The sequence below is a fragment of the Hevea brasiliensis genome, chromosome 4 (genome assembly GCF_030052815.1).
Source record: "Hevea brasiliensis isolate MT/VB/25A 57/8 chromosome 4, ASM3005281v1, whole genome shotgun sequence".
In the NCBI taxonomy this organism is placed as follows: Eukaryota; Viridiplantae; Streptophyta; class Magnoliopsida; order Malpighiales; family Euphorbiaceae; genus Hevea; species Hevea brasiliensis.
Genome location: NC_079496.1, coordinates 9,511,774 through 9,538,689, shown reverse-complemented (window position 1 = coordinate 9,538,689; position 26,916 = coordinate 9,511,774). Strand labels below are relative to the sequence as shown.

General features: G+C 31.8%; 2 protein-coding genes and 1 pseudogene across 2 annotated transcripts; 1 reads left to right on the top strand and 2 right to left on the bottom strand.

Annotated features, from left to right (window-relative positions):
* Positions 1-6,220: 6,220 nt before the first annotated feature.
* On the bottom strand, positions 6,221-6,553 carry LOC131179375 (CLAVATA3/ESR (CLE)-related protein TDIF-like). Its single transcript, XM_058146195.1, has one exon. The coding sequence runs from the start codon at positions 6,551-6,553 to the stop codon at positions 6,221-6,223; it is 333 nt and encodes a 110-aa protein (XP_058002178.1).
* A 5,192-nt stretch (positions 6,554-11,745) lies between these two features.
* On the top strand, positions 11,746-16,453 carry LOC110665857 (uncharacterized). Its single transcript, XM_021826132.2, has 12 exons — positions 11,746-11,899; positions 12,009-12,092; positions 12,572-12,667; positions 12,767-12,842; positions 12,971-13,060; positions 13,190-13,260; positions 13,356-13,463; positions 13,567-13,704; positions 14,237-14,339; positions 14,672-14,889; positions 15,932-16,002; positions 16,157-16,453. Exons 1-11 carry the CDS (start codon positions 11,831-11,833, stop codon positions 15,998-16,000), a joined length of 1,122 nt encoding a protein of 373 aa, XP_021681824.2. The 5' UTR covers positions 11,746-11,830; the 3' UTR covers positions 16,001-16,002; positions 16,157-16,453.
* Positions 16,454-19,837: 3,384 nt separating this feature from the next.
* LOC110665904 (beta-glucosidase 18-like) lies at positions 19,838-24,265 on the bottom strand (annotated as a pseudogene).
* Between the last annotated feature and the right edge of the window lie 2,651 nt (positions 24,266-26,916).

Sequence of the window (26,916 nt, the reverse complement as noted above, 5' to 3'; positions counted from 1 at the left end):
TACCCACACTCTTTCTGACTTTCCACAAATCCACTTATCATCTTTATTAATTTACTAATATAATTATTAATTAATTTTTTTTTTATCTTTATTCTCTTTAACATTGAATGAATTGGTGTACAATTATAATTATTTCAAACCAAACTGAAAAATCAAATCAGTAAGAATAGAATAAATCTACTGTAATTTCTTAAATTAAAATTAATACTTTCTTTTATTAATAAATAATTATTTTTGTTTATAGAATTAATTATTAATATTAAAATTAAGTAGTGATATTAAACTTAAAATTAACCAATAATTTTAAAATGAAAATTTTAATTTAAATAACTAATATAATTTTTAATATTTATTTCTTTAAATGAATACAATAATTATGAATTATTAAATATTTAAATTAAGTAGTAATATTAAACTTAAAATTAACCAATAATTTTGAAATTAAAATTTTAATTTAAATAACTAATATAATTTTTAATATTTATTTTTTTAAACGAATATAGTAATTACGAATTATTAAATATTTGATGCACATGCTTCAAAAACTAGTGTGTATATATATATATATAGAGCTTGCACATGGGACCATCCACCCCATTAACCTCTACCACAACTTAAAACGATAGCATTAATTTTTCTATGAAGAGCATATCATTATTATATAACCACAACTTTGATTTTTATGACAAGCAAGATACTACCATAAAGAAGCTCAAAACACTAACACCATTGCACAGAAGCTGAGAATGCCTATTTTTATAGCAAATTGAACATATCATTGCTTATCAAATGTACCACTCATTTTCCAAAAACCATCAAGATATTGGCCTCATCTCAATAAAAACCAGTATCTCTGAGCCAGAGGTTCTAACATAGAGTCGGCAGAGATTAAAATTAAAATCAAGAAATAGCCTTGATATGCACACATTTGTTTTAACTTACAAACAGTAGCTTCAAGCCAAGAAAACAAAATTTAAATGGGGCATCGACGGGCAAACGGTTCTTGCAGTAACTTTGGACACAGATTGAATTCAACATGTATTAGTAGTATGCCCTAGAGTATATCATTTTATATGTATCTTGTACATATCTTATTAATAAAAGACAATTTCACTTTTTCGTTTAGATAATATATTTATGTGTAATAGAAAAGGTCCATTGATATTTTGTTAGAAATTCTATTCTTAAGTTGTTAAGAATATGAGTGACAGTATTTCTAGCACAAAGTATCATAAATTGGTTCATAATCGAGCATATTTCACAAATGACATGACTTATCTAGAAAGATTGTAATCATGTTTGTTTCCAAGGTATTTATATGAGATATAAATAAGGTGGAGTGGTGAGTCTCATGCCATATAACAAACATGATAGGCATTTATACATGATAAGTAGGCCGAACCAGTGACGCATATGACAAGCACATGGAGTTTACTCTTATCAATGCATTTTCATATATCATATCAGTGCATATAATCTTTAGACCTGAGATAACACAGTTATCTTGTATATAGGTGGTTTGAGTTTGATACTGCTTTCATACTTGTACTGTGTATGGGTATATAGGTATGTGTTGGCTCCTACTAGTTATATATGGAGATAGGTGTTGATCAAAATGGAATCCGTTACCCTAAGTAAATAGGGATAAAATCCTATGTTCATTTAATTGTTCTTGATGTTTCAAGTTCCTAGTCAGGACAGACAAATTTAGTCAGAAAAGAATTTCTAATAAGAAAATCTAATTAATCAAGAACTAGAATTAAAAGAGAATATAATGTTCATAGCAAATGGGGTTTGACATTAACCATAACTTCAGCTCGAATTAGAATTTTGTAACGGAGAGATTCTTGTGCATGGTAACATATGATTAAAGGTTCATTTAAGGTATTCCTTATTATTGATTGGGTGGCCATGACATACTATATGCTAGGTATCAACCATGGTCTATGAGATGTCTGAAATGATTTAGAGAAATTATATACGGCAAGAAAGAGTTCTAATGATATTAAAAATTAATATCATTTCTCATTGCCAATAAGTAATGAGCTTAGTGAATCACACATCTACACAAGCTAATAACCATTTAAAATATGATTTAATTAATTAATTAAAGAGTTTAATTAATTAATTAAAGAAGTTTGGTTTGCAATAAGATTGCAAAGTCTCCAACATAACTTGAAACCAAATCTAGGTTATTGGATGTATAGTATAAATTAAATTTGTATTTATTTAATTTGATTAAATATGAATTTAATTATGAAAAATTAATTAATGGAGATCAATTAATTAATGGAGATTAATTAGTTAATTAATTTATATTTGATATAAATTGATTTAAAGAAAGAAATTATAATTTTGGGTTGAGAACTCAAATTAAAAAGTAGGGGCAAATTGGTCTTTTCACATGGTGACATGTGGCACCATGATATGGTGACACATGGCACCATATGATCTTGCCACTTGTCTTCCTATGATGGAAGACGACATATCATGATTTAAATGGAGCTTGACACTTGGCTTCATAGGATTAAATCAAATAATAACAAGATAGGATCTTGTGATGACATGTGGTAAGGGAGTTAGGGTTTGACCTAAGTATATAAAGAGAGGTTATAAAGAAAAATCAGCCACTCACTCTTCCTCTCTTCATGTTGGAAAGCAACATGGAGTTCTCTTCTCCTCTTTAATTTCTCAATTGATTCAAAGGGAAAAACTTAGATTTCCTCTTGAATTAAATTATTAGAAAGTGTTTCTAACATCCAACACATTCATACAACCATCACAAATCGTAAACCCCATCTCAAAATTGGTTGACAAGGCTTGAAAAGCAAATCTAGGAGCTGCCATTACTACTTTGGTGTGTGCTTATGGTGGACAAATTAGAGGGACAACATTTGGGGTCCTAAGAACATCCTAAGATTGTATCAATTGTGCATCAAGAGATTAATACCTAAAAATCCCTCTTTTAGTTAGGGTTTAATTGAATTAAATGTTAATTCATAATCTTTAATGGCAAATGAAACTTTAATGTATGCTAAAATATGTTTTGGTATGCAATTGCACATTGAAAATTAATTAGGTTCATAAGAAACTTGGTATGGTGCATGTAACCTTAGAAATAATTTTTGAAATTCAAGGTTCTAATGCCTAATAATCACGCTTCCACTCCTTCAACATGTTCACAGTAATTTTGGAAGACAAGTTAGCAGTACAGCATGTCCTCAGCAACTTAATGTGGCAAACAGGTTAGCAACACAGGTTAAACAGTTTTGGAATATTAGATTAACAACATAGTATATTCATATAGTAACCTTCAGAGATACATTTCAATCAAAGAAATTTCAACTTAGCTCAATCTTATGAAATTTCTAGCAAAAATTCCACTCAAAATAGAAATCAAGCGAACACATTAAGCCAACAGAGTAATAAACTTAAGACACAATGAGCTCAAATAGACACCATAATCTCAGAGAAGCACATAAACATGATCTTTTTTTTAAAAAGAAAAGAGAAGGAAACTTGATTAAGCTCGATTTAGCTCTAAACCCCAAAATTTATATTTCAAAATTTTACATTGTAGATTGAAGCCAACATTTTAACCATGTTATCAAAACTAAATCAAGTATCATCGAAACTACACACCAAGTGTATAATGTACTATGTTCCACTAAGATCTTCGAATACACAGCACCAACCCAAATAGGGAAACATCAAAATAACTCATCAGAGGCGCATTAAAACACTAATTTCTCAAAAGAGAATGATTTAAGCAGTTTACAAGGAGACACAGTATCAACACTGATTTCTATAAAAGGGGTTTTGAGCCTATAATTTAACACAAGGTTTCAGGAAGTGCAAGGGATTGAGACCCTTGCTCCCGGATCATATGTATTCAAAATGAAAACTAATTTTATTTAAAACCAATATCAGCAAAGGGAAACTCAAAACACCAAATAATTTTAGTAAATTCTTTTTGAAAAAACAGGGAGGACAATAATGGAGATAACCACCTGTTGCAATGCATGGAAGAGCCATGAGGAAATTGAGCTGCAGCGGATTGGTCATGGTTCAAGAAATCAATGGCGAGAATGTCCATTTTGTCTGCTGTAAGTGTACAAATTAGCTATGAACTATTTGAGGTAGAGTATGCAGATAATGAGGTGAATTATCCACTTCTCCATCAAGCCATGTGTAATCGACAATGAGAGGTGAAGACGCAAGTGTCGAAGTTGATGGTGAGAGGTGCGGGTGAGTTCTGGGTTCAGGTATTCGATGAGGGCTGCCGTTGGGTATGAAAGTGAAGAGAGATGCGGGCTACAATAGGTCTAAATGTTTAGTTTCCTTAGGTGTTCAGCGTATAGGCATGCAGGCTTGTAAAACGGTGCGTGCCAAATTTAGTGTAAGTAGCTATGGATTAATCCCTAGCTATATATTTGCTATGGATTAGCTAGGGATTTGCTAATCTAAAAAATTCCCACAAAAGAAATTTGGTGCGAATTTTCATTCCCCCCAAATGGTCAGTTATGGATTTAGCTAGGGACCTTTCCTAGCTAAATTTTAACTAGGGACTTTTACTAGCTAATATGTAGCTAATTTTTCAACCCCAAAAAATTGCTACAAAATAGAAATTTCCTAGCTATATCTATAGCTAAAGTGTAATTTTAGCTAGGGATTTAATTTCTCTAACTAAATTCTGTAGCTAAATGATAATTTTCTTGTAGTGTGTTGTAATTTAATCACTTATATTTATCATTTTATATTAATGTTTATTTTCATGTGGGATTTATAATCCCAACAAAGTTTGAACAAAAAGAACGAAATCAAATATTCCAGGCTTAATTATGTGATAATGATTACCTTGATCTTAGAAAATTGAATGTGAATGAATTTTTATTTTTTATTTATTTATTTATTTATTTTTTTTTTAAGGGAGGCAAGGTTTAGAAAAACTAAGAAAGACAAAACAACGAGCATATGATACTCCAGTTGAGTCATGAAGCAACTAGGAAAGAAAGGGCAACCATCAACCCGCGAGAGCTTCTGCGTACGTATTGATTTCTCTACAAACATAACACAAGCCATCAAGCTTTTGGCGGAAAATTCCTCCTTCAACTTCATGTAAACTTGCAATTTTCGTCTTGATATAGTTGCCATGATAATTATACATGTTAAATATTGATGGGATAAGTAAAAAGATTAATCATAACTGGTTTTTGAATTTTCTAGTTGGATTTATATTTGAAAATATTGAAAAATCATAATTAATAAAATAAATTGGTTATATTATTGAAATTAGAATTTAAATTTTAATTAATTAGACTCAAATGAAGAAAAAAAAAGGGATTTATAAAGGCAAAATGGCAAATGATAGCCATTCAAACCAGAAATAATATGGGGCATGATACATATATAATTATAAATTATGGTGAAGGTAATCGAGTACAAACTTTTGGTGATAGAAAAAGTGAGTGTAATTGAACAAGAGATGAGCTGAGGCCAAAACATCATTGTCGTTTAGTATTAATTATGATTATCTTTTTTTTTAACCGATTAATTATGATTATCAAATCGTATCTCATGACTTGTTTTGCGGATCTCCTCTTCCTCGTGTTTTGTGTTTTAACGAGACAAATGCAAAAATCAATGATTTTCTGAATAGCACCATAGACATAAAACCAAAGAGCACTCTATGAAGGTACGCTCTCCTCCTCTGTACGCCACAGTTCTCACAGAGACTGACACCATTCAGCGCTTTTGCTTTCCGGGACAATTTAAGACTTCACATCTTCCTCTCCAATTTGCTGAAACTAAAGAAAAGAAAGAACAACTCTGCATCATGCGCAGATATATATATATATACATGGACTAATTAATTACTTGTTTTGAAAATGTCTTTCACATCACTGGATTCAAGATATATAGAGACTAATAAAATCATACAAGCAAACATACATACACACAAAGAAATTCAGAGTCAAATGAAACAAAAAAAAAAAAAAAAAAGAAAGAAATTAATGGGATCGGAGCATTGCTTGATATAAATATTCACATGACCAGCTAGCTAGCTAGTTCAAGAGTGGGGCAAAAAGACAGCTGTATTGATGATAAGAGGGAAACTGAATGATTTCTATAGAGTGATGATGATGATGATAATTAATCATGAAATTGCATGCCCGCAATGGTGCTGTAAGTGACAGTGAAAATGGACCCTCTTTGCTTTCTAGTTGGATTCAGGATTTGGACCGCTTGGTACTTCATGTGCAGCTGCTTTAAACTGTTCACCTGAAGCAGAACCCGAAATTGTAGTTGTAGTAGTAGTAGTAGTAGAAGTGGTAGCAGCAGTAGCAGCCGCAGCAGAAGAAGAAGGAGGAGGTAGTGTATGCTTTGTTTGCTGTGGATGCAATTCTGTGGTGGTAGCGGATGAGGAAGCCATGAATTTCTTGGAGGAGTGATCAATAGGGCGACCAAGAAGAGGAGCAACCAAGAGAAGGCCAAGAAACAGCAACATAGCTTGTGATTCAGAAACTAGTGCTGATTTGTAAGCTTGTGCCATGAAACTAGAACCAGTGGTAATGACCACCCCCCAGTAATCCACAAGGGATCAATATCCATGAACCAATCGAAACACCGATGTGTCTAGCAAAAAGAAGAAGCGGAAAAGAAAGGTAAAGAAAATAAAGTTGTAGATGGCTATCTGCAGAGGGAAAAGAAGTTGTAAAATTCAAGGCTATGCTTTAATTAAATGTTTGATGCTTTAGCAAGTTACATATACCAAGGTTGGTATCAATGTGCTATTTTGTTTTGAAATTCCATTATTACCCTTCTTGTTGTTAGTAAATTCAAGGGTAATTTTGACATATTATTGGTCAATTCTGTGATATAAGAAACTCATGACCAATAAATTTCAACTTTAAAGATTAAACAATTTCTAATTAATGAAAAAAAAAAAAGAAAAATCTGACAAGATAAAAAGATGTAGCTAAATGGAGACGGAGGTGGCTTTTTGTGGCTTGGCTGTTTGCTGAAGAAATCTTTTTTTTTTTTTTTTTTTCTTTGACTTTGTATTAGAGGGAGAGGGTGATGTCATGTCTATTTTATCTTTTATGAAAATTTGAAATTAAAAGAGCCATAGGCATAGAGAAAGCAAAACATCATAACTTTAGTCACTGCTTTTATTCTGTGCTTGTGAAAATCTAGGGCATGTCTCCATGTTCTGATGCATATATAGGTCCCCACTTCTTTTACGTTTAATTCTGCCCCAGAATGCTTAATTAAGGTTTTTTTCGGAATTCAATCCAACTTCCTCCTTTTTCAATAGAATTCATTTGGAAAAGAGTTTTAATGGTAGAAACAAGTTATATATAATAACCAATTTCTTGAAATATTTCAAATTAATTTAAACCAAAATTACACAATTCAATTAATTTATTTTTCAAATTAATTTTAAAAGATTCAATTTAAAAATTAATTAATTTTACAAATTTCACTGTTCATTCTAAATCTGTGCTTTTTTTTTTTTTTGAAATAATAAAACGAATTCATTAAGCTTGAGTTCAATATAGGGGCTAAGGCCCAACAAGTCATTCAAACTAGAACAAAGAGAATGACAATTAAGAAATATTTGTCTAGACCTAATTTATCATGAATTCAAGATATAAATATGTAAGATTTATATATTTAATAAGTAGATTTAATTATATATATTGTATCTTAAATCTATGGTAGACCGAATCTAAATAAGAATAACCTAATAAAAGACAGAGCCTAATTTATGGAAATCCTATCCTAAGTAGGGCATAAGAAAACAAAGGATGTCACCACACTACACTATTGTTCGCCGCTTCTTCTATTGAGGCCATTAGTTGTTGAGAAAGCAAGAATGAAAACTCCAAAGTCTCAACAAAAACAAAATTGGCTATTAAGCGCAAGTCCAACAAGGCATATGTAAAGAGTTCCACGACTCGGGATGTCCTCATCTTTCAAATCCAGTAGCTGAAACTCATTCTCCATAGTCAAAACTCTCAATCATACAAAGGGGAACATGCCAAACACAAACTCGTTAGGTAATTTTTACAGCTCGTTATTAAACTTTACCTTACGTTTTATTTTTATATCTTAACTTTAATTTTTATTAAAAAAATTTCTAAATTTTAATTTATTTTATAAAAATCACTTTAACCTGCAATAATAAGTTTACAGATTAAATTATTCCTCTATGCTACAATGTGACATCTATAAATGCAATTTTAATACTTTTCGGTGAAGAGCAAATCCTTTTCCTTTCGAGGAAGCAAATCGTTATGATGGTATTGATATTTTTGTAATGGATCTAGATTATAGTTGAAACAATCGGCGTTTTTTGAGTGTGAAAAGAAAGAAGGTAAAAAGGTTTTTTATTTTATTTTTTAATATGAAAATCTATTATAGCTTGTTGGAGGGATGTTTATGAAATAAAATTAAAGTTTAGAAATTTTTTATAAATAAATAGAAATTAATGGACGAAAGCGAAATATGGAATAGAATTTAACTATAAAAATTACTCCAAACTCATCTACTCATAGAAGGAGTAAATAAACACAAACATATCTAGATGAGTTCCTATCTAGTGTCGTGCTAGATAGGGGTGAGCATTTGGTTCAAACCGAATCGCTAAAACCGAATTAACCGAAATCATGAATTTTACAAATCCAACTAAGGAAACATAATTGCACTAATTCGATTCCGTTCGATTTGGTTCGATTTAGTTGGTTTCTCATTCTACAATTCCAATTTCTACATTCAACATCATAAGCATCACAAACACAAATACCAATTATACATATTCAATTATTGTCAAATTTACAGTTTTAAGAACAAGAAATTTCAACAAATAACAACCATATAGATTTATATTTGAAATTTCATAATACAATCAACATACAAATTGAATCTAAATTAAAAAAAATTATAATACCAAATTTCAATAAACAAACCCTAAACATAATAATTAAAAATTTAAATCAACAAATCCAAACATACCCAAAAAATTCATTGAAGAATAATTAACTTGTGTACAGATCAATGTTCAAAATCCAAAAAAGTAAAATCAAGAATGTCCTTTGAATACCCAAATCATCAAATTCAAAAGACATTTTGATTTTGTTCTTTTAGGATTTGAGGATGAAGACTGAAGAAGAAGCTCATGCATGAAGATTGAACAATATTGTCGCGTGGTTATGGTGCAACATAAGAAGAAGAAGAAGAAGAAGAAGAAAAAGAAAAAGAAGAGTGAGATGGTCCCGTCGCTTGGTGATGGCGTGATAAGAAGAAGAAAGAAGAAGGTGTTGTGATATATAGAGAGAAGAAGGGCAGAGGCGGCTAAAATGGGAAAGAAGGAAAAGAGATTGATTAGGGTTTACTAAAATGTTATATATATACTGCTCAAAAAGCAACATTCTAAGGAGAAGAAAAAAATTGATTCAATTTGATTTTTATAATTTTTTCACTCTAATAATCGAATCGAACCTAAAAATTGAAAATATTTAAAATTTAAAATCGAACTGAACCGTTTAAATTAAAAACTGAATCTATTAAATCGAATTAATTCAATTTGATTCGATTTTTCAATTTGAATCGAATATTGCATAGCCCTAGTGTTAGCTTTGCCAACAAAAGACGCACACAAAAGTATATATATCTTCACCCATTGACGAGAAGAGAAACCCATTCCAGGTTATGAAATGTCCTTCCCTTGCCTGGGGGTTGCAGACGATCAGCAGAAAAATGAAGGCTTACCCTAAGTAAAGAAACAAAGAGATATTCTCTCTCTAAAAGCTTTTAGAGAGAGAACATTCGTGCCTCCTAAATTTGCTTTGTGAAATATGACAAGTCAGAACAGAATATTTTGCTTAATTTTAAGCTCAATGTGATTGCGGCTTTCAAGTTAGGTGATAATTGCTTCTCACGATAGCGGACGAATGACGATGGTGACATGTACATACATACACATACCTTTATTGTCTGCGGGCTATAGCCTATAGCGACAAGTGACTTGCCACTTGACAGTGGGATCCTCTTTTGAAAATACTAAAGAAAGGAAAAACGTCCGCATGCATGGCAGAAAGCAACATATTTTCCACGTAAACCTTTCGCACTTTGCTTTTTTAGTCCTCGACCATCGGCCCGTCGTAAAACATCATTTTCTAAAAAATATTATTTTAAATATTAATTAAAAATATTTAATAATTTTAAAATTCTTACAATTAAATATTTAATCTTTAATTTATTATTTTTTATACAATTTCTTCCATTCCCCATATATATATATATATAAGAAATTACACTCCAATAAATCGTATATCACATTTAAACTTGGGAGTAAGCTAATGATGAAATTTATTTCATCATTTTCAAGATTTTCCCAATTAATGGCGTGTTTTCTTATGAATATTCAATAATATCATCAAGAATTAATTTTTGATTTAATTATTCGTGAACTCTAATATGCGTTTTTGTATTCATTACGTAATACTGAGGTCATTGATAGATTCCAAGGTTTAACTTTTGACCCTTGAATTTTAATTTTAATTTTATTGTTATTTTTTTTAATTTTTTATTTCTCCTATCCTCTTTTACAACAGGCCATTACTAGCTACGCCACTAGGCATCGTAATTAGTCATAACATAGTGGTAGCCTGCGGAGCGCATTACATTAAATGGATAATATTAACCATATAATTTGATGTGGCCTTAATTATAATCTCTCTTACCTTTACGCAAAATCAAAACGATTAGTCAAATGCGTAGAAAGTAATTAGGAAGAAAAAAGTAAGATAGAAGAAGAAAAAAACAAAGAGACAAAAGTTAATTTATAACGCCTTTTGATGCATACCAGCTAACAACATCCCACAAGTCTCATCTGTTAATATGACATTTACCAACAACTAATCACTACACATAAATTATTCAGTAATATTAATTATTTTAATAATTATTAATTATTTTAATAGTCGTCAATTTTGGTACCTATTAATTATTTAACTGTTAATTATTAGATATTAATTATTAGTGATTAATTATTTATATAATAATTTAAAGTGAATATTCAATAAAAATAAATATTAGATTAATTGTTAAATATAAAAATAATAATATTATATTATTGACCTAATTAAAATGCTCCTTCAACCTCTAAAATTTAGGAGGAGTAACCTTTCATGAATTATTTTTTTAACATTTAAATATTAGTATAAATATTATATTACTAAATAATATAATTAATAAAAGTAATATTTTAATTAGAGTTAAAACACTAAACGATACCTTAAAACTGTTGTGGAGCAAGGTGATAGTAAATAATATACCCTCTATCTCAACAAATAATTCTTTTGGTTAAGAAAGCTCCCAAGATCAATTGCATACTCTGTTGCTGCAATCTGCTCTCCCGAGTCCTAAAATTTGTACAAGTAATCTATAATAGCCTTCATGGTCGTGCCTATAGCAATTAAGCTATAGCTTTATCTTAGTGTTGCAATCTCAACGCATCTTGTCAACTTTATGGATAATATATGCTTGTCATTTGTCAATTTAATTATCCATTGAACCTATTGATTCACTTGTTTCTAATTTTAATTGGGTCTCATTCTCAAATTTCAAGTAAATTTTTAACCAGTTTGCAAACTCTAGAAGCCCAAAACCGCTTAGCCCAAATCCATAGCCAATTGTTATATTAAGCGACGTCGTTCTGCACAATCGAGCTAAACGGTGTCGCCTCGTGCTCCTCTCCATTTACATTATCTTCTCTCCTGAAACAACTGATCTGATCTCTCCCCTCGTGTGCATCTGTGGGACAATGGATTTTCATATACGCAGTGTTTTCCTTCTGCTTATCGTTTCTTCTCTTCTCTGCTCAATAGCTAAGGTAATTCATCTCCCTCTCTGTCTCCATATTATACAGATACGTTTCTGTGTAGCTTAATTCATTTGATCGGTTGATTTTGTGGCTTGATTTGGTTAATTACGGAGTCCAGGCTGAAACCAGTGGTTCAGTTTTCTTTATCGATGGCCAAAATCGCCAATACCTTCGTACTCCATCAACAAACGATGTCGTTCAGGTTCATCTGTTTACTACTCTTGCTATTTCTTTTTCCGATTCAATTCCCCAATTCAAATTGCTTGATGGGTAATTATTAGAGAAATTTTAGTTTGATTTTGTTTCTATTTTATTGATCACTATGCATTTAGGCGATTATTTGAGTCCTAGTAAAATTATTAGGAACGAATAGTGATGATTTACATTTGCTTTAGACATGAATCAAAGGAGGTTCTCCATTGCAATTAAGGTTAAAGTGAACAGGAAAATATGAGATTCGCATTGGAATTAGCTTGTGGCTTCTTATTGCTGCATCGGGAGAGATGCCATTTGGTGTTATATATGAGGCAAAGTACCCATTCCTCTATATGTGTGTGTGTGTGTGTGTGTGTGTTTGAGAGAGAGAGAGAGAGAGAGAGAGAGAGAGAGACAGACAGACAGACGTGGATCTATAATGAAACATAGTTTTTTAGCCATCCATAACTATTTTTTTGTTTTCAGTCTCACTCAATGTCGCCTCTGGAACTGGGTGCTGCTGTGTCTGTCTTGCTTGGTTTTGCACCACCTGCCACACTTTCAGCTGCTGGTTCATCTAAGGTCCTTGCAGTGATAAACGTTGCAAATTAAAAATTTCAGCTCCTTCATATTTTTACTCCCTGAAGTTTCTGATCGCGAAAATTTTATTGCCTTTTGCAGTTGAATGAAGTTCTCTTGCCCAATCCATTTGATAGGCCTCGCACTGTTTTCATGCTGGAAGTCACAGGAGTCAATGGTCCTTGCACTTAGTTTTGAAATGAATTATTATATGAACTCTATTATTATTATTATTATTATTATTATTATTATTATTATTATTTTCTCTTTTCTGCTTAGGATTTATCAATTTCTTTTAACATGCAGATCTGGATGCTCCACAAATTGGCATGTTCAGCAATGCCTTTAGAAGCAAGGTTATTCTTGATTCGGATAAAGCTCAAATTGAACTGCCAGGTACCTGCCTTTTTGTAGACTAAAAATTATAGCTCATTGGTCACTTATACATGAATGTGACTATTTGTTGCTTGTGGATTATGCGAACTTAATTTCTCATGAATTTATGTTTTATGAGATCTGTTGCAGATGAAGAAGTTTCTGTGGTTTCTTTAGATGAAACATCAGCAGACTGCAATGACGAGGAACTAAGTGGTTTGGTTAGTTTTCACTTATTTCCTTGCTTCTGGTCTCTTCATAGATCATCATTTTTATATGCATGGCTTTAGTGTTATTTATTTATTTATTTGTTTAGGCATTTTGGTTGGGTGGATCCTATGCTATAGATGCTTTGGAACCACAGAATGGAAAGTTGATCATCCCACTGGCTAGTGGTGTCAATATGAATCTTCACGTGTCAAAGGTATTTTTTCTGTTGTTACTTGTAGTTTCACTCTATATCAGATTGAAACCCTTGGTTTTGTTCTCAGAATTTTATTGTAAGGATTACATTTTATTGTTTGCAGAAAGCAGACCAGGAATTCATGGCAAGTCTCTTGGCTTTGTTCCGCAATAGTAGAAGAGCAGTAGAAATGCATGAAGATCTGTCACAGGCTACTCAAGGACCTGCAGAGTTGATCATGGGTCGTTTTGATGGCGTTAAGGTGATGACATTTGTCGTCCCTCCTTTTGTTTGTGTTTAAATATGTTGTTTTGCAAGAGTGAATTTTATTTGACCCATGCTGCTTCAGTTAAGACTTTATGTGACAGAAAAGAATCCCTGAAGTGCATGTTAATGAGGAAAAATGGTGTTTGTTATTTTTCTTGTTTGGGTTTTTATCCTTTGGTTTCCAGATGGGTTTTGAGCAAATATCATATAATGACTTGGATGAAATATTGGATAATGGGTCTCTTCATGCTCTCTTGAGTGATAGAGATTTTTGACCTTGTCCAGCCTTTAATTAGTGAAATTATATTACTTTCATATAAAATTTTATACAACCTATTGATTCTAACATTGCTTCACCTCATTCTTAAATTATATGATTTGAAATGATTTCCAGTGATGGTGTTTTATTGGTTAGCCAAGTTTAGAAGATGGAAAAGTTGTGTTCTTTTCTGCCTCAAACCTTCTTCGTATCAGTGCATTTAGATACCTATCAACTTTATCACTTATTTATTTATTTATTGTCCTAGGCCTTGCAAGAGCAATATGGACCTGAAGTTGTGGAGCAAGGACTGGAGCTATTGCTTGCTACATTGTCTAAAATGCTTGATTCATTCCAAGCAGCATACAAAGGCTGGTTTTCTTTCTTTTGGAAATAATCATATGATCTTTGTCTTAACCTAAAATATTGCCATTTATATGAAACAAGAAACCTAGTTTACCTGATTAGTGTTTGCACTCTTATGGACTCTGTTTGTGTGCGTGTGTGTATGTGTGTGTGTGATTAGACAAGTGTGGTGGAATTTGAAGAGAACCATGCCGCTTGTTATGCATTTTGCAAGTAATTTTCACTTTCAAGTAACAATTCTTTCTTCATATTTGCTGCCAATATTTGTGAGTAAATATGCTGTTGTTTCTTAGTAATTATTGCTGTTTGTCAACTTTGGCAATAATGGTAATTGCAGGTCAATTTGTTGGAGTTATCATCTGTAATGAGATACCTTCTTCAGAATCAGGAACAATGTTGAATCTGATGTTGACTTCACGGCCATCTGCACGTTGGTTGGCAGAGAAAGAAGGATCAAATACAACTAATGCAACAACCATTGCAGAAATAGCCTTGGTTAGAAAGACCCTAGCTTGGGTGACTGGAATTATTCTTCTCATTTCTACTCTATTAGGGGTAAGATTGTCTAACAGCAAATTTATGGACATTTTTGCTTTTCCTTTTCCACCGTCTAAAAAAAAAAAAAAAAAAAATTCCTCAATTGAGTTATGAAGGCAGCAGAAATGAGTGTGCTGATTGAAGCATCTCTTACCTGCTCTTACTCCCCATACTTGCCACTCTGCTCCTATTTTTTTTTTTTTTAAATATTTCTGAAGTGAGAAAAGCTGGAAATTGCTTACTACTAAAATATTCAATTGCAAGAGTCAAAGGGAGATGGTTTGTGTCTAATGTGTTAAGAAAGTGAAACAGTTGTGAATTACACTGTGGGACGAGCAGGGGCAATCTTTTATATAAGATTTAATGTAACAAGTCTTTGCCTACTACATAGGACAAGCAGTCTTCTCATTTATTAATTGGAATTTCCTTCACATGACAAATCCACATTCTCTGACTTAAATTGGCAAGGAAAACCATGTTCCCTGGATCTTGTTAATGTTTAACTCTACACGATGAGGACCTATCGCATTAACATATTATCTGATATACATGCATTATGCATCTGGAAAAAATGCAGACCATCATTCTGTACATGTCCTGGACAAAATCAATTGATGCTTTTTATATCATCTCTTGCTTGCTTAGTTAATAGAATATGCTGGATGTAAGATGCAAAACATATATACTAAGCTTCAACAGAAAAATTGTCCATCTTGTTAAAATATATTGGCTTTCGGGACTTGGATAAGATGGTTAAAACTTAATTTGGACTCACGGCTTCTGTAGTTTTCAAGCTATATTATTTTTGCAGTTTTATAAGTGCTTATATATTTGGTTGGAGCTCATGGGGCTTCTTAATGCGCATATATATATATATATATATATATATATATATATGGTTTGCTGTCTTCCATGCGAGACATATATGTATGCACACCTTTTCAGCAGATTTCTAAAAAAAGAAAAAGAAAGGGGTCTTTTTAAGTTTACTCAATAGCTGTGGCAGAATCAGAATGAACACCACATCTGATTTTCTCATTTTCTCCCATCTTTGCTGCAGATATACTTGCTGCTCAATATGCCACTCACCAGGGACACACTTCTCTACTCTAATGTCAAACTTGACTAAAGGTAGTTGATGAATCTTTTTGCTGCTAGATGTGGTGCAAGATGGCACTGGGGCTTTTGTTAATGGGTTATTTGTAGATTTGTGTTAGTCGATTTTTTATTAGTACCCAACGTTGTTGTGAAACCCGTTCCCTGATTATTGTGTGGTATTGAGTAGGTTGCTCTGGCAAATCAGGTGTCCTCTTTTAAGCATCGGTAGCTGGTGCGTGGCCGAGAAAATACAAGAAAGCTGGTTGATGTGAGGTCTAATGTACTTTGGGGCAGGGGGAATTCAAATGTGTAACAATGATAATTATGCAGCAAATTTTTGGTTGGCGGTTAGATAGATTGTTATATTGTGCATTTGTTGAATAGTTTGTTGCCATCATGATATTAATATGTATTTTTAGCTGCCTTTCATAATTGAACGTCATATAAGATTTTGAATAAGGAAAACTGCTGAGATTCCTAGTTATATTTCTGATTCATGTTTGAATATGAGCACTTATCTCCTCTGTGATTATTTGTAATGCTTAAAATTAAAATAATTTATTAGTTTTTTCTTGTTATAATATTGTCATTATAACATATATTATAATTAGTAGTAAAAATTTCGCAATGATGTTAATTTAATTGCTATAAAGTTAACATATAGTAGTAATATGAAAAATTGTTACTAATAATACATAAAAAGAATATAACAACTGTTGTTATCATTGACAAATTTTTTACAGCTCATAATTTTTTATTTGCAGCAACCATATTTTGTTGTAGAATATATATGATTACAATTTTATAGCGATAATTTGCAATAATTTATATATTGTAGTCAAAATTTATAATAATAAATTTTATATTTTTTTACAGTAAAATATTTTTGCTGTTAAATCTAATATTTCTTATAGTATGCATTAATAAATTATTATCTAATTATTACATTATTAGACTAATTGATATAGAACACATTTTTATTCCATTTATTATTTTATTTTATTAATTTTATCATTAAATAAATCATGTATCATTAATTATTTATTAATTAATTGTTTACAAATAAGATTTATTTAATTAAAAATGAAATAATCATAGATGACATGTTGATTAAATTTTTGCTTAAAAAAGGTAGTTAAATTTTAACATATTTCGGAGAAAAAAAGGAACTAATTGACAAACATATATTTCTTTGAATTAAGATATATGTATCACTATCTTATGATAATTTTTTAAATAAATTAAATTAAATAATATAATCTTTGGAGAAATTATTAAGGAAAATCTAGGAACTTGGACGATATAGTCTACAAAATAGTCTTTCTTTTTTTGCCCATTTTATTTTTTTTTTTGGTCGTTCAAAATATAAAGAATTGATGACTGAAAAATAAATGAAGCTTTGACATGCAATTTATACATGCATCAATACTAACCCAGCTATTGTCTTCTAATGGCCAACAGCCATATAAATAACAAGTTGCTGTGTGTATTAATCGGTTAATAAAAAATAATTAAAAAGAAGAAATACCCCCAAAACTGAAAGAATAATTAATAATTAAAAAAAAGAAATGGCCACACAAAGAAAACATGGTTCAATTATGACGGCCTAAGGGATATGGTCTCACTGTGTTTTAACTTTCAAGCCAAGTGGATCAAGAAATTCCCTCGCATTCGAGTCTTAATTTGCGGTGGACTATGTTTTAGACGTGATGATTTTTTTTTTTTTTTTAACTAAATATATTATCCTTTTAATTTTATATATTCAAAGAACTTTAAAATAAAGAGATGTCAATTATAATAAAAAATAAAGAAAATAGTAATTTATCAAGTTTTTTCTTATTATAATTTTGTGCATTATAATATTATTTACCTAATCAAACTAATGAAGAATGTATTATTATTTTATTTTCAAATCATTAATTTTATCATTACTTCATTTAATAGTAATTAATACTTATAAAATAAATTTATTTTATTAAAAGTAAAATAATAACAAATTGTCTCAATAGAATAAATGACAAGTTAGTTACTTTTTTTGCTAAAAAAAAATTAGTTACATATTAATATTTTTTAGAGAAAACTAAAAACACGAGCTCATTGACAAACATATATATTTCTTTCAAATCAGACACATGTATACTTTCTTAATTATAATAATTTTTTAATAAAATAAAATAATATAATCTTGGAGAATTAATGTAAGGAAGATCTAGGAACATGCTAATTAATTAACTTATGCAGAATGAACGCCATTTCCTAGTTTCTCACTTTCTGCTCAATATGCCAAACACCAGATATACTCTTCTTTACTCTGATGTAAAACAGGACTAAGTCGAAAGGTAATTTATGAATCTTTTTGCAGCTAGAAGTGGTGCAGGATGGCATTGAGCCATTTGTGAATGGAATATTTGCAGATTTATTATTACCTATGGCTGTTTACGTTGTTGTGAAAACCATTCCCTGATTATTATGTGGTATTGAGTAGGGTGGCAGCTCAGGTATCCTCTTTTTAAGCATCGGTCGCTGATGCTTAGCCAAGAATATGCAAGAAAGTTACTGGTTGATGCAAAGTCGTTTTAGGCAATGCAAGTACTGAAATGTGTAACAATGATGATTATACAACAAATTTTTAGTTGGCGGCATAATAGATTGTCAAATTTGCAATTGTTGAATATATAATTACGTTTCCTTCATGATATGTATTGGATTTTTGGGGTGTTACAATGCGACTAGTGGAGGTCAAGAAAACTTTACCCAATGGATTTTACATCTAGAGATCAATGAATGAAAGGGACTATGTTTCCATCACGTATCACAAACACTGCATTGTCAAATGCAGCTACTTTAGGCCACATAGCAGAAGATACCTGGGTATAGCATTATGACAAGAGGGGAGCATACACAATTGAATCAGCCTATTCCCTTTTATGATTAAAAAAAAAGGTGAACCCAATGACCAGAACCCATGTCTTCTAAGACAGCAGATGATAAATTTTGGAAATCAATTTGGAGACAAAAGGTGCAGCCAAAAATTAAAACTTAGCTGCAGAGAATCTGCTTCCAACAAAGAATAACAATTAATCACATCAGAAGATGGATTGGATTCAAGAGCTCAGCCTGCTACAGGATGCATGTCCTCCAGCACAGACAGAGCCCCGCCAGCAATTCAAGCAATAGTAAGTGGCAACCTCCCCCTCACGCATCACTCAAATTCAATTCTGACACTGCATCAAATCATAAGTCACAATCATTATGCTATGTTGCACTCTGCAGAATCACAGAAATTATACAATGCAAGACAGCAAGCAGTAATAGCACTTCTCCCCTGGTAGGAGAAACACTAGCCCTTCTAGAATCCGTTAGCCTTGCTCAGGATATGGGACTACAGAAACTTATCCTAAACTTTGTACGAATCTCTCACGAGGAAACATGATGTCTATTGGGAAATTGACCCCTTGGTGAAACACATTCATAGACAGATTGAGTCATTCCAGCCCTGTGTCTTCAGCTTGCTCAAAGGAACTGCAAATACGATTGCAGATTGGACAGCAAAGCAGTGTTTAGGCTTTTCTTGTAACATTCCAGTTATAATCCTCTGTTGTTGAGAAAACTTTTGATTTTGGATTCACTTGGGAATGTAATATTATTACGCTTTGTTAAAAAAAAAAAAAATCATTAGATTGCAAATGCCGCAGAATAAACAACATAAATAAATACTAAAATTTATATATGAACACTGTTCTAGATTACAAATGCACAATGTAATATTATTACTCTTTATTCAAAAATATTTTTCGGATTGCAAATGCTACAGAGTAAACAACTTAAAATAAATATAAATACTTATATATATGAACACTGTTCTAGATTACAATTGCACAATGTTCGGTTGCCATTCTTTGGGATGATGAAGAGCTTCATTTTTCAGCAAATGCTGGAACCATTTGGCTGATCTTTTTGGTGTTCTCTGCATTGTTGTGCGGTCTACATGAACCAACCCAAAGCTTATGGTATATCCATATGTCCATTCAAAGTTATCTATCAGAGACCAATGGAAGTAGCCCCTCACATCTGCTCCATTCCTGTGATCATTATTAACCTTTATAAGATCAACACCTCACCTTAAAAAAGAAAGGAGAAATATTGATAGGCAAGGAAATATGAATCTACCTCATTGCAGAAACTAGAGAAGTGAGGTAACCCTCCATGTATTCCACCCTGTTCGTGTCATTGAGCATATCTTTAATGTTTCTACTGCTAGGTTGTGCATATCCTACAATTAGCATGTATATATTATCATTAGACTGAATTTCAAATATCTGTTTGATAGTTGCAAGATTACACACATTTAAGTCAGCAGAAGATAACAAAATGGTAATTGCAATTTAATTTTCTGATATACCGTTTTCTGTGATGAACATGGGCGTGTTGTTGTATCTATCTTTGAAGTACGTGATTGTCTTCTCCATGCTATTTGGAACAACATAGAACGTAGGCATTGCCGTCTGTAAAGACCCAGAAAGAAATAGAAAAATGAAGAAGCAATGTTAAGTACTTTTTTTAATTATCATCCACTTTAATTGCTATTTAGGTAGTTAGCTTCTGCATATCTTACTGGCTCTCCTATAAGAACTCCATCTTTTGCACCAGTTCCATAAGTAAAGGTGTCTTTAAGTAAATCATCATGATAATTGCATGGTGAAAGCAGACAATCCTTTGCATAGAGAGTGCTATAATGGTTGATTCCAATGCAATCCAATTTGTTCGCCAGTTTCCTCTTGTCCTCCATCGAAAATGCTGGTAGCCTTAGACCTACAATTTGTCACATCTTAGGTGGGTACTCGCCATACATAATGGGATCCATAAACCTATACACCAAAAAAAAAATTTCATTAATAGGTTCATCCAAGACCAAGCGACATCTTTATATGATAAACCTTGAATTACGAATAATTAATTACTTACCAAGCAGCAATGAAACCTAGAGTTCGTTAAGCAGCCACACGATCAACTGGAATGTCTCTTAATGACTCATACCAGTAGATATGTTATACAATGCCAATCTTCCCTCCTTGTTTTTCCTATTTCAAGTAATAAATATTAAGCAAACATGACAAGGGAAAGAATTAACTCTTTGTTGGTTATTTGATGATATGCTATTGTACATAATACCTGATACTTCTTTCTGTAAATTTCAGTTGCTGTGGCATGAGCTAGTATCATATTATGAGCAGCGATGTAAGGTTCTAATTCAGAGTCTCCGGCTTTGCATTTGCCTACAGGGTAAGAGCATCGGTTTGGAGGACATATTCCACTGTAATACCCATATTGGGCGACCATATTATCTTCATTGAGTGTAATCCAATGTTTCACTCTGTCTCCAAATGCCTCGAAGCAGATATCTGCGAAGTACCCGAAATCATCCCTGTAACAAGATTAAGTTGGTAGAGTAAATGTTGATATTTCTTTTTCATGGTGGTAGCAACTTACATTCTATAACTAAAATTACAAATATGATATGTAATATGCAACAAGATCCATATTCATAACTTCCGCCTTATGAATGATGACTGGCTATATAATAAGGTAAAGTGCTAGCTGTGAAGTAGCTTCCGCAAGTGCACGGGTCACAGTAGTATAATTTTAAAAATAATATGTTTCCACAGGGAATTGTGCTTAAATTGGAAATAAAAGAATAAGCTAATTAGAATGGTAAAATTTAAAGATATAAAATGAAATTTAAAATTTATGATTGGTATTTGAGGAATTTAAGCTAAATCAAACAATTAACTAAATTAATTAAACTAGATTACAAAAATTTAAATTGAAATTGCTATTTATGAAATTTGGAGGAATTAAATATAAATTCAATAAAAATTAAAGTGATTCTAGAGATAAGGTTTTCAATATTGTTTGCATGTGGTTTATCCATAATTTGGCCAAACACATGAGAATTGTAATTTTGAGGGAAATAAATTCTTAATTCTTTAAAACCTTTTTCAAGCATTTCAAAGTTGGTATTCATTAAATCAAACCCTGTTTTCACGATATTTCAAATATAACAAAAACCCAATTAAAGCTCTAATTGATTTTGGAAAGTCCCCTTAATCCTCTTAGCTTATCTCTAACACCAAGAAAACTAAGTTTATTGCAAGATTATCTATCCCAAACATTCACTTTTCAGTCCATCTGTCAAGCATTAAAACTTAACTTAATGAGAGCCCATTCATCAAGCAAGACAACAAGCTCACAAGCAATAAATCAAAATGCAGCAAATCTCATTTAAATGACTAAATCAGTTCAAAAACCACAATACAAAGCAATATTTACAAACCAATCTCTAGAATCTCAAATATCTACTCACAAATCATGGTTTCAAGACAAACCCAAGTATAGAAATGATGAAATAATGAAAATCTAAGCTAAGGAATAGAAAAACCCAATAAAATGATGAAGGATCAGCTGCTGGAGAGTTGCAAAAATGTCCTCTGCTGCAGCTGCAAAACCAGACGAGCTCCTTTTCCTTTCCTTCTTTCTTGCCAAAAATCTCTCTCTCTTTCTCCTTGTGGAAAGAAAGAGATAAAGGAGCTTTTATATGGTTCAGAGGTCTGCCCTAGAATGAGTAAAAAGGCAGAAGATTCTAGAGAAAGTGATGTATTAAATCAGAGGAACGAAAATACCACGTCAGCCATTTTCAGTAAAACGACACAAGCTGAATCGATTGTGTTGCAGGTTGTGTCGCAGGTTGTGAAACAGTCTGCCAGAGAAAAACTGCATATCTGATAGTCGACACAACCTGTGACACAAGCTGTGTCGCAGGTTGTGTCACTTTCAGTCTCTTTAACTCAACTTTAAAATTTTTGCAATTCAATTCTAATTTCTTCCAAATGGCTGCTCTGATCAAAATACACTAAATCTCTCCAAATTTAACTTACAAAATAAATAAATTCCAAAAATTAAACTAAGAAGTGTAAAATTGCAAAATTGACTAAATATATGCTAACATCTATAGTAATAGCTATGAACAAAGGTAAATTATGTATAAAAATTATACCTAAATGATGATATAAAATGCATGCATCATAAAGAACTTACTGCATTTGAGGACTTAGCCATGCGCCATATGGATCTTCTAATTCTTGAGGAACATCAAAATAGTGCAATGTAATAAATGGTTCTATTCCTGCATAATCAAAGAGTCCTAATATTAGAAAAAAAAACAACCTAGGTGCCAAATTATCATAACATGGGTTGATGTATTTTACCTTTAAGCAAAAGAGCATTAATAAGCTTATTGTAAAATGCAATACCCTTTGAATTGATCTCTCCAAATCTACCCTCTGTGATTAAAATTAAAATTAAAATTAAAATTAATTAAAATATGAAAAATTGAATTAAAAAGAAAACTCATATATAATTCAAAGGAAAAAAATTTGTATAAAACATACTTAGAAGGATTCTAACCCATGAAATTGAGAATCTGTATGAATTTCCTCCAAGAGAATGCATCAACTCTATGTCATCCTATAACAAGTACAACCAAGATATATAATATTTTGAATATTTTATTGTAAGTATATCATAAAATTGAGCAAATGTTTGGCTGTAAAGTGGGAAAAAATCTCTTGTTATTTTTCCCATTTAAAGTCAGTTTGATTTGGACTATTTTTCATTAGTAAATAAGTGAGCTGAAAAATAGACTTTTTGGTTTTTTTAAATTTCAACAAATTTATTTTAAGAAAACCTTAATTTTTCAAAACACAAATTCACATGTTTTATTATTTTATAAAAGTTATAACTTTTATTGCTTAATTATTTAATGAGTTTATCCCCCAACTACGAATAGAAACAAAGTTACTTAATTTGGCTTTGTTCCTGTGATTGATAGGAACTTTCAGGGCTCCAAATTGTGGAAGAAATCAAATTTCATGATTGCTTGTAGCTTTGATTAATTAATCATCTTTCAACAATAATGGTTTCCCACAAAATTCTTTTAACATATTATGTTGTTAGTCGACTAAATTCAAGGAAATTAGCAATTACTGAAAATTGATGATAGTGAGATAGGGGGAGTTGGGGCAGACATTTCTAGACATACAGGGGGTTCAGTTTCACATGCTACTCATGCAGATAGAATAGTAATAATTTCATATTTACTGGTTTTGTTAGTGTCTGTCTACATAGTAGTAGTGATTAATCAAACATTATTATAAACATCATTAAAATCATTATATCTTTTCAGGAAGCCCAACTTGGCCGAAGACCTTTTCCCTATGAGCTTTTCCATAAGACTCATACTAGGAAGGGTACTTCTGATATGGTTGATGCACGAGCGCAATCAATTAAGGTAAGTGAACAAGTATTTTATTTGTCTTTCAATTGTAGGAAAATAATGAATAATTGAGTTTGTTTTTCCAATTGTCGAAACAAATGTATTTAAAACGTGCATTTTGACTTTATGCAGGATGCATTTTTGTCACTTAAGGAGCAGTCATCTCAACCACAAGAGGGGTGCAACGACCCTCCTACTGTGGATGAGGTGGCACTATATTATCAAGTTGTTGGGGGGGGGGGGGGGAGAGAAGAAGAACAGGGTTTATGGCATTGGATCCCAAGCATCAATTTTCCACCCTAGCTCATCGTATGGATCATCTTCTACTGCATCCCATCGGGCTCAGTCGGAGGCAATGGAGGAAGAGGTTAAACAATTGCATCAGACTGTCGCAACACTAAAAGATAGTCTGGCTGCAATGGAGGAGAGAGATCGACAGCGCGAGCTGATGTTGGAGTAGAGATACTGACAATGCGAGCAAAAACCGGAGGAGCGCATGCAACAAATGATGCAAAACATGATGGCACAAATGATGCAGGGTATGCAGTTTACAACCCTAGCTCCAAATGGAACTCATCATGATGATGGTAAAGAGGCCGATAGTGGTGATGAGTGATGATATGATAAGTAGCTTGTTTTTTTTTGTTATTATGATATTTTATTTTTTCATACAGTACATTATTTTTATAACCCATCACTGTTTTATTTATATATAATATTGATTGATATTTTGATATTTGGTAGCTTGATATTGTAAATATTGTGATATTTAGCATTCAAAATTAATATTATATTATATACTTCAATGTAGGAAATAATGTATTAAAAAAAAATAAAAATTTTTCTAGTAATCTGAAACGGATGAGAAACAGATTTGAAACAGAATTTCTATTTCTATTTAAAAACCGAATGAGTTTCGGTTTTAAAAAGTATTTTATTTGTGTTTATAATTTAGAAATCGATTGGAAAGAAAAATCTGTTTCAGATAAATTGAAACCGAAAGTATCAGTTCCTAAATGGAAACGGATTTTGAAACCGAAACAATTTAGTTTGTAAATTTTGAAATGGAATATCGGTTTCAAAACAGTTTCAGAATTTGAAACAAACATCATATTCCGTTTCTAATTTATTTAGAAACATGCGGATTTGAAACCGAATATTTCGGTTTGAAATCTGTTTCTAAATTCATTTAGAAACCGATTTTCCCTAATTTGAAACTGAATATTCAGTTTTAAATCTCCTTTTTTCTTGTAGTGCTTGCTTGATGAAAGGGCCCTCATTAAGTTAAGTTTTAATCCTTAACAGATGGACTGAAAAGTGAATATTTGGGATAGAAAATCTTGTAATAAACTTAGTTTTCTTGGTGTTAGAGATAAGCTAAGAGGATTAAGGGGACTTTCAAAATCAATTAGAGCTTTAATTTGGTTTTTGTCAAGTTTGAAATACCGTGAAAACATGTTTTAATTTGATGAATACCAACTTTGAAATGCTTGAGGAAGGTTTCAAAGAACAAAAAATTGATTTCCCTCAAAATTGCAATTCTCATGTGTTTAGCTAAATTGGGGATAAACCACATGCAAACAATATTGAAAACCCTATCTCTAGAATTATTTTAATTTTTATTGAAGTTAGATTTAATTCCTCCCAATTTCATAATTAGTAATTTCAATTTAAATTTTAGTCATTTAGTTTAATTAATTATTTGATTTGGCTTAAATTCTTCAAATACTGATTTTAATTTTAAATTTCATTTTTAATATCTTTAAATTTTAGCATTCTAATTAGCTTATTCCTTTAATTCCAATTTAAGCACAATTCCCTGTGGAAATGATATTTTTAAAACTATACTACTGTGGCCCGCGCACTTGCGAAAGCTATTTCATAACAACATCAACAATTTTATTTATTATAGGAGATTTTGTGTAGAAGAAGAAATAAAACATGAAAAGTAAACTTAAAATTGAAAAATCTGATGTTTACCATGAGGAATATGGTGAAGAAGAGCAAAAGTCCTAGCTGGTGCATGAAAAATTGTGTTCTTCCTCTTTTTGTTTCTCTTTTTTTCTTTAATTCTTTCTCTTCTTATTCTTCTCTTTGCAAAAAGTGATGTAAGGAGGCCTAAATACCTCTTGACAAAAACCTTAAGATAGCTTAAAAATGGTTAGAGATGAAGTCACTACACGTGTGAGAAGATTTACTTCTTCAGCCAATTAATGAGGAAGTGCATAGCTTGAACAATGCCTGCGCAACATCTTGTGCAGAGTCAAATCTGGAAAGGATGAGTGAAAACGGGTTTGCATAGCCATATAGTCCCTATGCATATTTTGGCAAGCTATAGAGGTTTTTTGTGATATTGCACAGGCAGGTGCATAGGCTGTGTAGGCTTCGGTGGATCTCCATTTGTCTTCCGTGATAGTGTACAAGCAGATGCACAGGCTATGCAACATCCGGTTCAACTTTTGACAAGTTTTAGCTATTTTTTGAGCTCTCGCATAGGCAGGTGCACAGCTTGTGCAACTTTCGACAGGTTTGCAATTTCTCTATTTTTGTGGATGCGGATTGCACAGGTTGTGCATCATCCTATGCAACTTTTGACAACTTACAAAATTTCTGCT